The sequence below is a fragment of the Populus nigra genome, chromosome 5 (assembly GCF_951802175.1).
Source record: "Populus nigra chromosome 5, ddPopNigr1.1, whole genome shotgun sequence".
NCBI lineage: Eukaryota > Viridiplantae > Streptophyta > Magnoliopsida > Malpighiales > Salicaceae > Populus > Populus nigra.
This window is the reverse complement of record NC_084856.1, coordinates 23,075,897-23,090,682: the sequence shown is the minus strand read 5'-3', so window position 1 is coordinate 23,090,682 and position 14,786 is coordinate 23,075,897. Positions and strand designations below refer to the sequence as shown.

Below are 14,786 nucleotides of genomic sequence, written 5' to 3'. Positions count from 1 at the left end.
GATTTTTATATTATTTTAATTATTTTTCTACTTATATATATATATATATATATATATATATATATATATATATATATATATATATATATATAGACACACACACACACACACACCACTGGCGGGGTTACTGAAGGAACAACTTTGTCTGTATATTTAGAGAGAGTTGGAAAATAATTACTGCAAATATCACTTCTACGGTTAACTCACTAATAGAATTACAGATGATATTCTATTGGCGAAATGTTATATTTATCGATGGATAAATAAAAACACTGATGCCATTACATACGATTTTCCTGTCGATGATATGTTAAATTTACCGATAAAGATATCAACAGAATGTAGTGAATAATTTTTTTTTATGTGCTTTTGTCGTCTGTAAATTTAACAATATATTTATTACTAACAAAAAATAAATTACAAATAAGATTTTTTTTGACAGATTGTTTCCATCCATTAGCCCATTGGTAATATACACACCGACAAATTATAAGTGTAAATACTAAAAAACATTTTAATCAGTAAAACTATTAAATTTAATAGTAGATTGTGTTTGGTTAATGTTTCAGGACATAAGTGACAAGCATGAGAGAGAGAGAGAGAGAGAGACGCAAAATAAAAAGTCTACGCAGGAAAATTCAACTCTAAAACCATGTCTTTAAAAAGTCTGTCTCTATATTTTAGAATTCAAAATAATAACTAAAAGCTATATGACACAGCGTGATAAATAAGCAACAAATTAATCAACTTGTCCAAAGTGTCACGCGTGATTGTCCTCTTGGGTGGTATCGGGAAATGGGGTAGAAAAGGATTTTTTATCTTTTATTAGTGGAGAGAGGGAATTAATATTACAATTTAGTATTTTTGTCACTAGTAACAATAATAGGTCTCAGAAATCGGACACGAGAACTGGTTACTTAAAGGAAAGATATTAGCACTTCTAATACATTCTACCTAAGGTAAGCTGCATTGCTTATTGTCTAATGTATATTGAGGTGTTGTTGTGTTTTCTAATTATTGGTCTGTCAAAGGTTTAAGAAAAATCCTTTTCAGTAAGAAGATCATTATCTTATCAGATAAAACCTAACTATTCTAATGTAAAAAAAAAAAGAACTACTTCTTATTTAATTTTAAGAATATGTCTTACGTATATGTTTAAAATCCCAAATATTAAAAGAAAACAAAATAATATTTTTTGGTATTTTTAAAATATTGGTCTAGTTCTCATGACTTTAATAAACTGGTTTTTAAAATTCAAAATGCATTTTAATACATATTTTTTGAATTTTTTGTTGTATGAAAATATGATATGAAAATTTCTTATAAGCTTAAGAGACTTAACCGTATGCATAGAAACAAGATATTTTTTTCTATATATATATATATATATATATATATATATATATATTTGTAGTATTTCAAAGAAAACCAGATATTTTAATACTGGATTTGTATCTTTATAGTATAAAAATATAAACCAATATTAATACAAAATGGTAGAAAAATACATGAGAAAATTACAAAAAAATTTTAAAAGGATTTTTTGGATTTTTTTGTTGTTTTTTGTATATAATATTATAATTATATATTAAAATATATTAGGATGGGATTAGCCCAGTTATGTGGGCTGAGCCCACCCCGGTTAGGCCGAGTCTGACTTAAAAGGAATTAGCACAAAGTCGACCTAAAAAGCGACTAGGCTGAGGTTAGCCTAGCAGAGTTGGGCCAATATCGGCCCGAATTAGGGCTTGGGCTGATTTTAGCCCAATGTACTCTATACTAAAGGGGATTAGGTTAGACTCGACCCAGATATTTTGGTCTAGGCAGGCATTGGTCTGACCTAGAAATAATGGCTCTCCATTATTCACATGCTACGTGAACAATGGAGAGTGAATTATAATTCACTCACCACTGTTCATTAGTAGAACAATGAAGATTGAGGGGGGGGGGGAAGAAGAAGAAAGAGAAGGGGAAGCGGACCTGCGATGGCTTATAGTGATGGTGGTGGTGGTGAGGAGGAAGAATGGCGGTGGTTTGTGGTGGTGATGCAACTAATAGTAAGAGAAATATAGAGAGAAAGACTGTTTTTCTTCTCTCATTCTCTGTTTTTTTTTGTTGTTTTTCCTTTTCTTTTCTTTGTTGTTCTTTTTTGTTTTTTTTTGTTTTTCTCGTATGTTTTCCTTTCTATGTTTCTCTCTGTTTTTCTTTTTCTGTCCCTTTTTTGTTCTCTCTCCTGTTTTTCTCCTCATTTCCTCTCTTGTCCCCTGGTATTTATAAGGGGGAAAATGGGGAGAGAGATCTACTACCTTTATCCAATAATGACGCAGGGATAGGGTGGCCAGACGGCCATTAAGTAGCTGCCTGCAGGGCTTGTCCCCTCTGTTTTTTCATCTGGTAGTAGGCTATGGTTGTGGGTTTTGTTGGTTTTTGGGAGAGAGGGAGAGTGGCGCTGTAGGGGAAGTAAGGGAACAATCTTCTTCTTCCCTTGCCTGTAGTGTGTCCAGGGGAAGGAGAACATGTACAGTACCGTACAAAATGACACTTTTTTCTCTCTATTTTTTAATGTGAACAGTGAATGAAGCGATGTCGTTTTGTATGAAACTCGTCGTTTCATTTAAAAGAAAATGGCACTAGAAAGCTTTTGTTTCCAAACCAGTCCTTAATTTTTAATTTGTTCAATCAAGCCCTCAATTGAGATTTTGATTTTAAGAATCAATTCAATTACATCCCTGCCAAATTCAAAAGCTAGCCTTGAAGTTGACTGCTCTTTTCACTTTGGTTTTTCGTTTTGAATTTGTGCATTTTGACCCTCAATTGATCAACAAACTTTCAATTTCTTCAATTTAGCCCCTGATGTGGTTAATTTCATCCCCTATATTTACATGCCTTTTCTAGTTTGGTCCTTAGTTTTGGTTTTCTTCAATCAAGTCCGTAAGTGTCATCAAACTTCAATGTTTATGCAATTAAGCCATTTATTTGGCCAAATTAACTCTTAAAAATTGTAATACGAACCCCCAAACTTTAATTTCTACAAATTAAAGGCAAAATTAACCTAAAAATCAATTTTCTTGCAATTTAACCCTTTATAAACTCAATTAATCTTTCAATAAAATCTAATTGAGTCTTTAAACGTCTAATTTTAAACTTTTCTTCCTCCAATTGAATTGAAAACATATTGTTCAATTTCAATTTTTATATTTGAACTTCCATAACTAATCTTTGATCATTTTTTGGGTGTCCCTATATCTTTGTTTTACTTCTATATATTTTTGTTTACTTCTGATAACTTTTTTTATTTCTTTGCATTTTTTCTTTTTTGTATGAGGATAAAAAAATAAAAAGCAACACAAAGTATAACAGAGATCCATTCCCTTCTCAACTAAGTTAGCTTTCTCAACTCCCTGACTAACTCATAATCTCCATTCACTTCAATGCTTCCCCATTTCTGCAGGCTCGTCAATCTTTCTATTCCTGTTGGAACTCTCATTCCATGAGAGTCTGGGAAGAACGATGATGACTGGAAACTATATCGATAGTTACAGAGCTGGCAAAGACATGTCAATTGTGTGATCTCAGCAGGTAAAGAAGATTCAAGACTCCCTTTCAAATCAAGTATTTCCAAGTACTTGAGCTTCCTTATAGACTCTGGAAGCTCACTTATCATGGTCCATCTCAAACTTAAGTATCTCAAATGAATCATTTCAACCAATTCAGGTAGGAAGCTGGAAAGGGGAGCTCGATCTAAATTCAACACTCTCAACAGCTTGGTTTTTATATTGCTACAGTAGAATGTTTATTCACGTTATCTATTCTTCACTAAATAATACTAACTGATTCTCTTAACTGACAAACGAGACTAACAGCCACTAACAACATTCTAACCATTTCATTTTTTAATCTTTTGACATGTGGCAGGACTATAGCCTTTGATATCTTTACATTCCCCCTCAATTGCAAGCTTGGAGGAGCCAAGTATAAGATTGGAACAAGTAATTTGTATCATCAAGCTTGACTGTCATAGCAAGTAGAAATCATAATAGAAGATTGAACAATTTGAAATTAAGAAGTAGTCACCATTTTAAAATGAAACATTCAAAATTCTTAATTCTTAATTTTTCTAACAATCTTTTCGTTTCCTTATATCACCACTGGCCAAATTGAATTTCATGAGGCGTGAATGAATTAGGGTTCTCTTATAGCCTTGAAATTATAGAGGAATAAAGAAAAAAAACTCTCGTATTTTCAGAAAAAATACAATTAAATATCTAATCTTAAAACAATACTCCAATTGTTGATATAAAAGTTCAAAACCGATTTAATTAAAAGAATTCAAAATTAAGTGCAAAATGGGCTTGAAAGAGACCCAATAGGAGAGAAATCTGAAATAAACTCTTGAGGTTCAAAATAGCCCATAAGTAAGGCTTAAATAGCTAGGGCTAAGAAAATTACCAAAATAGATAAATACTGATTATTCAATAAATAAATAAAATATTGCCTTGTTTTAAGTTTAGACTTGTGTTCTTTCAGCAAACAAAATTTTTGCTTTACCACATTCCTTCGGTTCTATCAATTATTTTTTTAATTGAGAAAATACGATACTGTAAACTATTACAATTGTGAATAAATTCCATATTATTAGGGATATAGAAATCACAAGAAGCCAAGAAATATTGGTTGGTTGCTCATTCTCCAAATCTAAGACCAAAACGCCACATAATTAAGACATAACAAAGAAACAAACAAATATGGATACAAGCACAAGGACAAACACAAGTCATGTCAAAACAGAAAGGCTAAGCAACAAGAACCAGACACTTCGACATAACACTTCTCACAGGCAAATTGCTATACATGTTGTGAGCAACCATTGATTTGGAATGCGACTGCTTCCCCACAGAGGATTGCAACAAATTCAGAAAGCAGCCCATACGCTCCTGATAAGATCCAATCACCTTCTAAATCTGGACAACTTGGGAAAGTTAATAGCCAAAAAGCAGTAGCAAGTGTCAATGCATTCTTCAATGAAATAAAACCACCTGCGTCGCCAATGCGAATTTATGCACAGTACTGCTGCAATTGTCAACAACACAATTATGTAACACACACCAAAGCTCACATAGAAACTGTCCATGTCCATGAAGCCACCATCTCCATTATTGGAATCGCTAGGCACTCTCGCGGATGGCGATTCTGTTTTGTCGCAACTGTTTTGCAATGGAGGTCCACAAAGAAGAGGATTCCCTTTATAACTGCTCTCATCAAAGGTAGCAAATTGATTTTTCATCTCCGGTGTTCTTCCTGACAAATTATTGTACGACACGTTGAAAACTTCTAGAAAGGTCAGTTCAACGAGTTGTGCAGGAATTCTCCCATTCAAATTGTTGTGAGAAAGATCCAAGCTCTCTATCTGCTTCAGATTGAAGAAGGATGAAGGGATCAATCCAGTGAGATTATTTTGTGACAGATTTAGAGAATATATCCCACTTAAGTTTCCCCATTCTGTCGGAATTTCTCCATTGAATCTGTTACAAGAAAGATCCATAACAGACATGTAACGAAGGATATCGCCTTCGTAAGTGTAGAAATTTTTCTTTGCTGTAAGCTCTACAGATATTTTTACACTGATCTCTGCCCACAAAATATTGCCATCAAGAGAAGATCCTCCCCCCCCTCTGGATGTATATATTTCTTCCCCGCTTCCATAATCCGATCCCGTACGAGGGGCATCTAAAGTTTTTTCATCCGATGCCGTAAAATTTAAATTTCTCAAACATGAGGGTAACAGACCAGAAAAATTATTTTCTGAAAGATCCAATATGCTTAATTTCCTTAACGAGCATAACTGATGAGGAAGTTTCCCATTGAATTGATTAGATTTGAGAACAAAAATGCTCAATTCCGAAAGGCTATCAATCCAATTTGGAATGGGCCCAGTTAAGTTGTTATCGCCGAGATCTAATGTCGCCAACGAAGAGAGATTATAAAAATCATATGGCAGTGGACCGCTCAATCTATTTCCGTATAGGTGGACATAGCGTAAATCTAATGCATTGAAGCCCAACGGTAATGACCCAGACAGATTGTTTTCAGAAAGATCTAAAAATTCAAGCCAAGAAGAATTGAAATATTCTATTGGAATGGTACCTTCAAAATGATTTCTGGACAAATCAATTCCATCAAGTTGGTTTTTTGAAGAGTTCCCTATTCCCCTTGGAAGTATGCCTGACAGAATATTGTTACTGATATCAAACCACAAAAATGATGATGCAAGAGAAAAGGTACCAGATACTTGTCCAGCAAATTTGTTTCCATCGAGCAAGAGGTAACGTAGGCCAGTCATGTTGAACACAGAGAGTGGTAATCGCCCTTTGAAATTGTTATTGGACAACTTTAAGAACCACAACGAGGAGCCTACTGTTGGAAAAGTATGCTCAAGCAGTTCACAAGACATCTGATTGTTGGAAAGATCCAAGTATTCGAGAGAGCTCATATTCCCAAAACAAGGAGGAATGCAACCTGTGAGGCTGTTGTTAGCCATCATGAAGTTCTTCAAACGTGGAAAAATCGAACATATGTTTCTTGCAACTTGACCATGTATGTTGTTGCCAGACATATCTACTGTCTGAAGGTTGGGTGTTGGATGTTGTGGCAGCTGCAAAGGACCTATAAATGAGGTGTCTCTCAAATATAGTCGATTTAACTTTGTATTATTCTCAAACAGCCAAGATGGGAAAGGTTCTCCAACGAATTTGTTGTGGGATAGATCAACTAACACCAGATCATGTTGGCTCTGGAGGAAGTTTGGAAATCCAGCCTCGAGTGGTTTTGAAGTACAGTTTGAAGCACTAAAGTAAAGAAGCTGGAACTTGGGAGCTGAAGGCTGAAAACTGGGTGCAGCTATTAGCTCATTGTTATCGCATGCAATGACCTTGAGGTTGGAGAGGTTCATAAATGAACCAAATGATATTGGAACTTGAAAGTAGTTATTTGAAACTAAGAGGTGTTCAAGCTGCGTAAGATGGGAAAGGTGACTAAAGGCAATATTTCCCTCCAATTGATTGTCAGATAAATCCAAGGATTGTAGAGATGATAGATTTCCCAAACAAGGAGGGAGTACGCCCTTTAGATTGTTTCCTGAGAGAAATAGCTGTTTAAGATTCTTCAATTCACACCAGCCTGCAGAATATATCAATATGTTCATGTTAAGGGAATAGGAATATATCAATTATGTACTATTTATTGAGAGATCTATTCAACAATACAAGTTTATTAGTGATATAATTTACTTTGGTGAGGCAGGGTGCCATTTAGCATAAATACTAGCTTTCCAGAGACAAAATTAATTCTGTGAGCAGGCAGGTGTCCATTATTTCGTAGAAAACTTGTTGTTATGGTGCCTTCTTAATATCAGACAATAGTTATAATTATGCGGTCCCATTTTGATGAAAATAGTTATAATCTTTTATCCGATCGGTTATATCAAACTGATATTTTAACAATGTGCCTATACGATGAAAATAGTGGTGGTACAGAGCAGCCATTCCTTTCAATATTGACTTAAATTAGTATCCTTGAGAGAAAGGGTCTTGAGGGATGGTTGTATGCCTTAACTAAGTTGTTAAGAGGAGAATGATTCTGTTATTTCTTGCGTGCGTAATCCTCCTACCATTATATATATATATATATATATACTTCCCCACATGCATCTCACGATTTATTATATTGTTAACTAACTCTAACTGACTTTTAACAACTTCTAACACGTGTCCATGCATCTGCCACCTACCCTAAATTTAAGACTGAGAAATTTTAGAGATTGAGAAACTCTAGATTTTATCCTTTTCTTTTCGTAACATTGGGAGTAAACTTCTAGTTTAATAAAACATAGATATAACACAAATTAGTTTATTTGGATTTCAATACTCTTATAATTGTTCTTTTGTAGAATTACCTTCAGCAGGTAGGGTGCTATTGAAGTCAACTTCGGTCAAGGATAGGACTTTAAGAGTAGACAAGGGTCCAATGTTCCTAAGAAAGCTTGCTGGGAGAGAAGAATAATCGAGGAACACTTCTTCAAGGCTAGACGAATTACACAACCCTGTGGCCCAGATCACATAAATCCATCAATATATTATAAATATCATATTGTTTTAGGCACCAAAACTGTCACTGACCTTTCCCAACGTGTTTAAAACTACTAAAACTTGCATCTAAGGTCTTGAGGGATGGCAACGCTCCCAATGACTCTATCAAAATGCTTTCCTTGAAGTCATTTGAATACAGATTCAAGGTTTCTAAATTCCTTAAGCCTGTGATAGAGAGAACAATCAATAATAATGATTTACAATATTTAAATAATTTATAATGTTAGAGTTAATATACAAGACATAGCTTAATTTTTTAAATTAAAATAATTTTTGATGTGATATTAAAATTTTATTAATTAAATATTCACCTTCATTTATTTTAAAAATAAATTAAGAAATTGAACAAAAGTTAATAGCGTGTATATGTACGTAAGTTGCAAATTATTTCACTCGATAAAGAATTAATTATATAAAGCCTTTTTAAGGCTTCATCCAAACAATTACTTAAGGGTTAATACACATGTAATTATTAAACCTTACTAGGGAATGTTATCTTAAGGTAGGAATGATTTACAACTTTACCATTGAGACCAGTTGATCCTGTGAACCTATTGTCTGATAGATCTAGAGATTTGAGAGTTGAAAATCCACTGAGAGATGATAAAATGCTGTCGTTCAATTTATTGTAACTGAGATCAAGTTCCTCCAAATTCCTTAAACCTGTGATAGAGAGAACAATTAATCAATAATAATTATTTACAATAATTATATCATTTATAATGTTAGAGTTAATATACAAGACATAGCTTAAGTTTTTAAATTAAAATAATTTTTAATATGATATTAAAATTTTATTAATTAAATATTCACCTTCATATATTTGAAAAATAAATTAAAAAATTGAACAAAAGTTAATAGCGTGTATATGTACGTAAGTTTCAAATTATTTCACTCGATAAAGAATTAATTATATAAAGCCTTTTTAAGGCTTCATCCAAACAATTACTTAAGGGTTAATACACATGTAATTATTAAACCTTACTAGGAAATGTTATCTTAAGGTAGGAATGATTTACAACTTTACCATTGAGACCAGTTGATCCTGTGAACATGTTGCCTGATAGATATAGAGATTTGAGAGTTGAAAATCCATTGAGAGATGATAAAATGCTTTCGTTAAATTTATTGTAACTGAGATCAAGTTCCTCCAAATTCCTTAAACCTGTGATAGAGAGAACAATTAATCAATAATAATTATTTACAATAATTATATCATTTATAATGTTAGAGTTAATATACAAGACATAGCTTAAGTTTTTAAATTAAAATAATTTTTAATATGATATTAAAATTTTATTAATTAAATATTCACCTTCATTTATTTTAAAAATAAATTAAGAAATTGAACAAAAGTTAATAGCGTGTATATGTACGTAAGTTTCAAATTATTTCACTCGATAAAGAATTAATTATATAAAGCCTTTTTAAGGCTTCATCCAAACAATTACTTAAGGGTTAATACACATGTAATTATTAAACCTTACTAGGGAATGTTATCTTAAGGTAGGAATGATTTACAACTTTACCATTAAGACCAGTTGATCCTGTGAACATGTTGCCTGATAGATATAGAGATTTGAGAGTTGAAAATCTACTGAGAGATGATAAAATGCTGTCGTTAAATTTATTGTAACTGAGATCAAGTTCCTCCAAATTCCTTAAACCTGTGATAGAGAGAACAATTAATCAATAATAATTATTTACAATAATTATATCATTTATAATGTTAGAGTTAATATACAAGACATAGCTTAAGTTTTTAAATTAAAATAATTTTTAATATGATATTAAAATTTTATTAATTAAATATTCACCTTCATTTATTTGAAAAATAAATTAAGAAATTGAACAAAAGTTAATAGCGTGTATATGTACGTAAGTTTCAAATTATTTCACTCGATAAAGAATTAATTATATAAAGCCTTTTTAAGGCTTCATCCAAACAATTACTTAAGGGTTAATACACATGTAATTATTAAACCTTGCTAGGGAATGTTATCTTAAGGTAGGAATGATTTACAACTTTACCATTAAGACCAGTTGATCCTGTGAACGTGTTGCTTGATAGATATAGAGATTTGAGAGTTGAAAATCCACTGAGAGATGATAAAATATTGTCGTTAAATTTATTGTAACTGAGATGAAGTTCCTCCAAATTCCTCAACCCTGAAGCTAGTACTTGAAAACCTGAAAGAAAATTGTCAGAAGGATAGAGTGGAAGTATCCATTTTGTGTATTGTAAAAATGAATAATAGCCGTTCTTCTCCTCAGAAGTATCCGACGTTCCAAAAATACCGAATTATTGATTTAAGAGTAAAAATAGCCCAACTTGCAAAATACATTTAGGGTTTAGGGTTTCATATTGCTTCTCCATGGGTCTTTGGCCTTTGGACTTTTATTTTCATCGAATTAAAAAAAATCAAAAGAAACGAGCATGATACAATCTTACATTTTTTTCCTCATCATAATTTAAGCTTTAGTTCTAATTTAAACCAGATAGTTTTGGTCAATGCTATGCCACAAGCTGGGTTTTTTCTTTTATTTAAATAAATATTAAAAGATAAAATTAAAAAAATATTAAGTTAAAAAAAAATCAAGCAATTGTAATTGTATCTTTTAAATCTAGATTAATCTCCGAACTCGCAATAAGTAAAGTTTTAAATCCAAATTCATTTAAAAAAAAACATCAAATTAAAAAAAATTATAATAAAAATTAATAATTAGCCGCCTAACACTCCTTTACAGATTACCCAGATTGCATGGAACAGCTCACATGCTAAAACGTGTGTCAATTATTTTTTTAAAATAATATTTATATTTATAAAAGTACTAAATTGCTACTGTATCAACGTTATCATATAAAATAAAAATACAAAAACGCCCTGGTTAGGAAATCCAAATATCTGTGATTTTACGACATCATGCCCCCGAAAACAAGTCTATATCAACCCCTCAAAAGATATCTTCAACGTCAAGCTAGGTACTGATTTCATGCCTTAATTAAGATTGCGTTTTTTGGTCAAGAAGGATAGAGTGGAAGTATCCATTTTGTGTATTGTTAACTAACACAATGAAGCAGAGAGGAATGATTCTGTTATTTCTTGCGTGCGTAATCCAACACGTGCATATATACTTCCCCACATGCATTACACGATTTATTATATTGTTAACTAACTCTAACCGACTCTTAACAACTTCTAACACGTGTCCATGCATCTGCCAGCTACTGTAATTAATCTGCACTAACAGTTACCATAATAACAGCTGTAACAATATATACCTTTAATCATCCTAATTGTCAAAAAGTAATTTCTAATCATCCTAATTTTGATCTCTTCCGGTCTTATTAGAAAAACAATTTATAGATATAAATCTTTAGAGATGAAATTAATGCTATCATTAATTACTAAGTAGATATAAAGTCCTCAATTTTCTTAAGAGAATGCAACTTATTATTGATACCAGTAGATGATCCTGTCAGCTGATTGTCTGACAGATTTAAATACTTGAGGGATGAAAACCCAGTTAGAGATGAAAAAATGCTATCGTTGCACTGATTCCCTCTTAGGTCAAGGTTCTCCAGCTTTTTCAACCTTGATGACAAGACTTTGAGACCTGCATGATGTTTCTCAAAATTAAGCTTATTGGAAGGAAATAAACGCATAGAAGCTAAATCATATGACAAGGAGAAAAGAAAATGTTTCAAAGCTAAATAATTAAACGGTCATATGCATAGAAGCTACCTGATCCTGTCACCTCATTGTCTGATAGGTCCAAAGACTTGAGAGCGGAAAGCCCATTGAAGCATGATAAAATGCCTTTATCATTATTAAATCGGTTCAGACTTAGGTCAAGTTCCTCCAGTTTCCTCAGTTTTGATGATAGGACTTCGAAGCCTGGAAGAGAAACACATCAAAGCAAGATAATTGACATTAAACACCAGCTAGCCACTTCATCAGCGTAATCTCAGTATAAGATTCACACAATGATATGAATTAATTTTATGATTACAAGAACAGAAGCATTGAACCGACCTTGATTCTCAGAGCAACCAACCAGTCCATTACCGGACAAATCAAGACTTTGCAGTTCCTTAAAAGGCATAAACAAAGAGGCGTTGAGAATCCAATCCCCCAAACTCTGATCCCTTGCATCCCAAAGAGAGAGTCGGATCACTCGCCTTGTAGTGTTATCACACTCGATCCCATACCACTCACAACAATTACTACTGTACTCCACCCAATCTCCCATGTAAAAGCTGTTTGGATTGGTCAAAGCTTTGATCTCTAAGAGACCAATTCTCTCTTCCTCCAAACACCCATAACAACGACCACACCAGTCGCCAACCAAAGTCAATAATGCTAGCAACATCCAAGCCCCCATTTTTTTCATCATCATCTTAGATAGATAATTCTATGAAGTACTACGTAGAATATTATTGTTTGTTATGTCATATTTGCATTCGGGCAACCATAGAGGTCCTATTTATACTACGTTTGACATATAAATTCTGTTCAATTTAAATCAACTTTTCAATAAATAGTTAATGTTAATGAGCACAGTAGCGAGAACTAAGCAGTGTTATGTGTATTTGGGACTGTGAATACTGTACACTTTGGCTCTCTTCATACAGTCAATTGACTTTGACACATAGTAAAAATGAAAAAAAAATTACTCCGTGGATTTGTGATTAAACTAAAATACTAAATATACCCACTGATCTGTGGATTTGTGATTAAACTTGGAAAAAAACAACAATACTGAAAAAAGCCATATGTGAATTTGTGGTTAAGAAAATTCATTATTTTATTTTTTGACATATTAGGTTCCAGTACTAGATGCACCAAGTCAATGTGAGTGGTTGTCTTTTTTCTTATTTATGAGGATCCAATAGATGCATCAAGTCTAGGGCTCCACAATCACTGTCAGTGACAGTTAATTCCTCCAACTTGTTGTGTAAACTACTTTGGTTTTTTCTTCATATATAGACATGGAAAGTCACGTGTTCTGAACAATTGATTTGATCTTGTGGAATACAAAAATTTCTTCCTCAACTTTTTTCATGGAATGAAGTGATTTGTCGATAGCTTCACCATCCACTTGCACTTCATTTTCTTCGTAGACTTGTGAAGTCAAGATTCCCAATGAACTATCTGTTAGGCTGATTTACTTCCATATTAATTATTGTTTGAATATTCTTAATCTGAATGATATTAGTCCATTCAAAACAAATTCATTTTCTTTTTTATAAATATATTTATATAACTACGAAAGAAGAAAATATGCATTCATTAAAATATTATTGATGTGTTTGAATGAAGAAAGATAAGGGCAGAGATGACCAACAAAAACACCGTGTGGGCCAATAAAATTGAAAATAAAAGACAATATCAATGGCTTGCAAAAATAAAAAATAAAAAGTTTTATGTTAAATTTATCTATATGTTAAATTACTTGATTAACTAAACTTGATCCTGTAATATTGAATTATTTGATGAAAACATCATCTAAAATATGATTAATTGATATATTTAAAGTCAAATAAAAAACATACCCCGCTTACTTTTAATATTAAAAATTATTTTCCAACATAAACTCTTTTAACATAAAAATTTAACAAAATTAAAATAAATTGTGATTACTGTTTGAGGAATTGATTTGATCTTGGCCCCACAATTATTTTCGTTAGTCTGTTAATGGTTTTCTACAAGCTTGTGGAACGGGGTGTTCCTCCAACTTGCACCAAATTCATTTTGACGGAATAGAGATTGATGCAGTGGATAATTGGGAATCTTGATTTCACAGGTCTACGAAGAAGGGAAACAAGTGCTAGAGGATGATGGGATAGAGATTGATGCAGTGGATAGTTGGGAATCTTGACTTCACAGGTCTACGAAGAAGGAAAACAACTTGCACCAAATTCATTTTGACATCTCTAGACTTCTTGCTCCTTAGCTTCCGTTCTTCTACATTGGTTTTCTTCTTTTCACAATGTGATACTGAATACAGTCTTTTTCATGATAATACAAAAAAATTTATCACTATAATCCACTCTAGGTCTAAAATTTGATCTAGAGTACTTACTTCTACCATAATTATTTTCTTATAATATTTTTCTAACACGAAAATCATAATTAGATGGTCATATACAATTAATGTCGTATTATAATTGATAAATCATTTTTTTACCCCTCCCTCCCTCCCTCCCTCCATAAAGTTATCATTTAACTCCACTTTCGAGATTAAATCTTAAACTTCTTTAGATTTTTTTCCTACCCTTGAAATTGTTATGAGCATAAGTAAAAGAGATAGAAAACTCCTTTACCCACGTACGAATCGAGCATACCCTAGACGTTACATAACACTAGTTAAATCTTGACATAACATTTCAAGTTAATTAATGGCTAGGATTTTGTTTAGTGGATTTTTTTTATGAAGTTAATTAAATATCATATCAATAAACTAATAGCAATTAAAAATGTAACTACTAAAATAAATAGCGTATAAAAAAGAAAATATTTAGAGTTGGAAATAAATCTTAATTTTTAGCATTCTCATTCTCTCTCATCTGCTGATTGTAAAATGAGAAATAGTAGATAAGTAGTATACTGAAAATATATATTTTTTTTGTATGTAAAT

General features: G+C 32.2%; 1 protein-coding gene across 2 annotated transcripts; it reads right to left on the bottom strand.

Moving 5' to 3' along the window:
* Positions 1–4,614: 4,614 nt before the first annotated feature.
* LOC133694606 (cuscuta receptor 1-like) lies at positions 4,615–12,640 on the bottom strand. 2 transcript variants are annotated; one of them, XM_062116183.1, is made up of 10 exons: positions 12,182–12,640; positions 11,891–12,043; positions 11,610–11,762; positions 10,176–10,334; positions 9,674–9,811; positions 9,172–9,309; positions 8,670–8,807; positions 8,175–8,309; positions 7,952–8,098; positions 4,615–7,176 (listed from the first exon to the last, which is right to left on the bottom strand). In XM_062116183.1, the coding sequence occupies exons 1-10, from the start codon at positions 12,543–12,545 to the stop codon at positions 4,949–4,951; spliced, it is 3,753 nt and encodes a 1,250-aa protein (XP_061972167.1). In that variant the 5' UTR covers positions 12,546–12,640; the 3' UTR covers positions 4,615–4,948. The 2 variants fall into 2 exon arrangements, with proteins under 2 accessions (XP_061972167.1, XP_061972166.1); XM_062116182.1 differs by having other exon boundaries at positions 11,601–11,762; positions 12,182–12,638.
* Between the last annotated feature and the right edge of the window lie 2,146 nt (positions 12,641–14,786).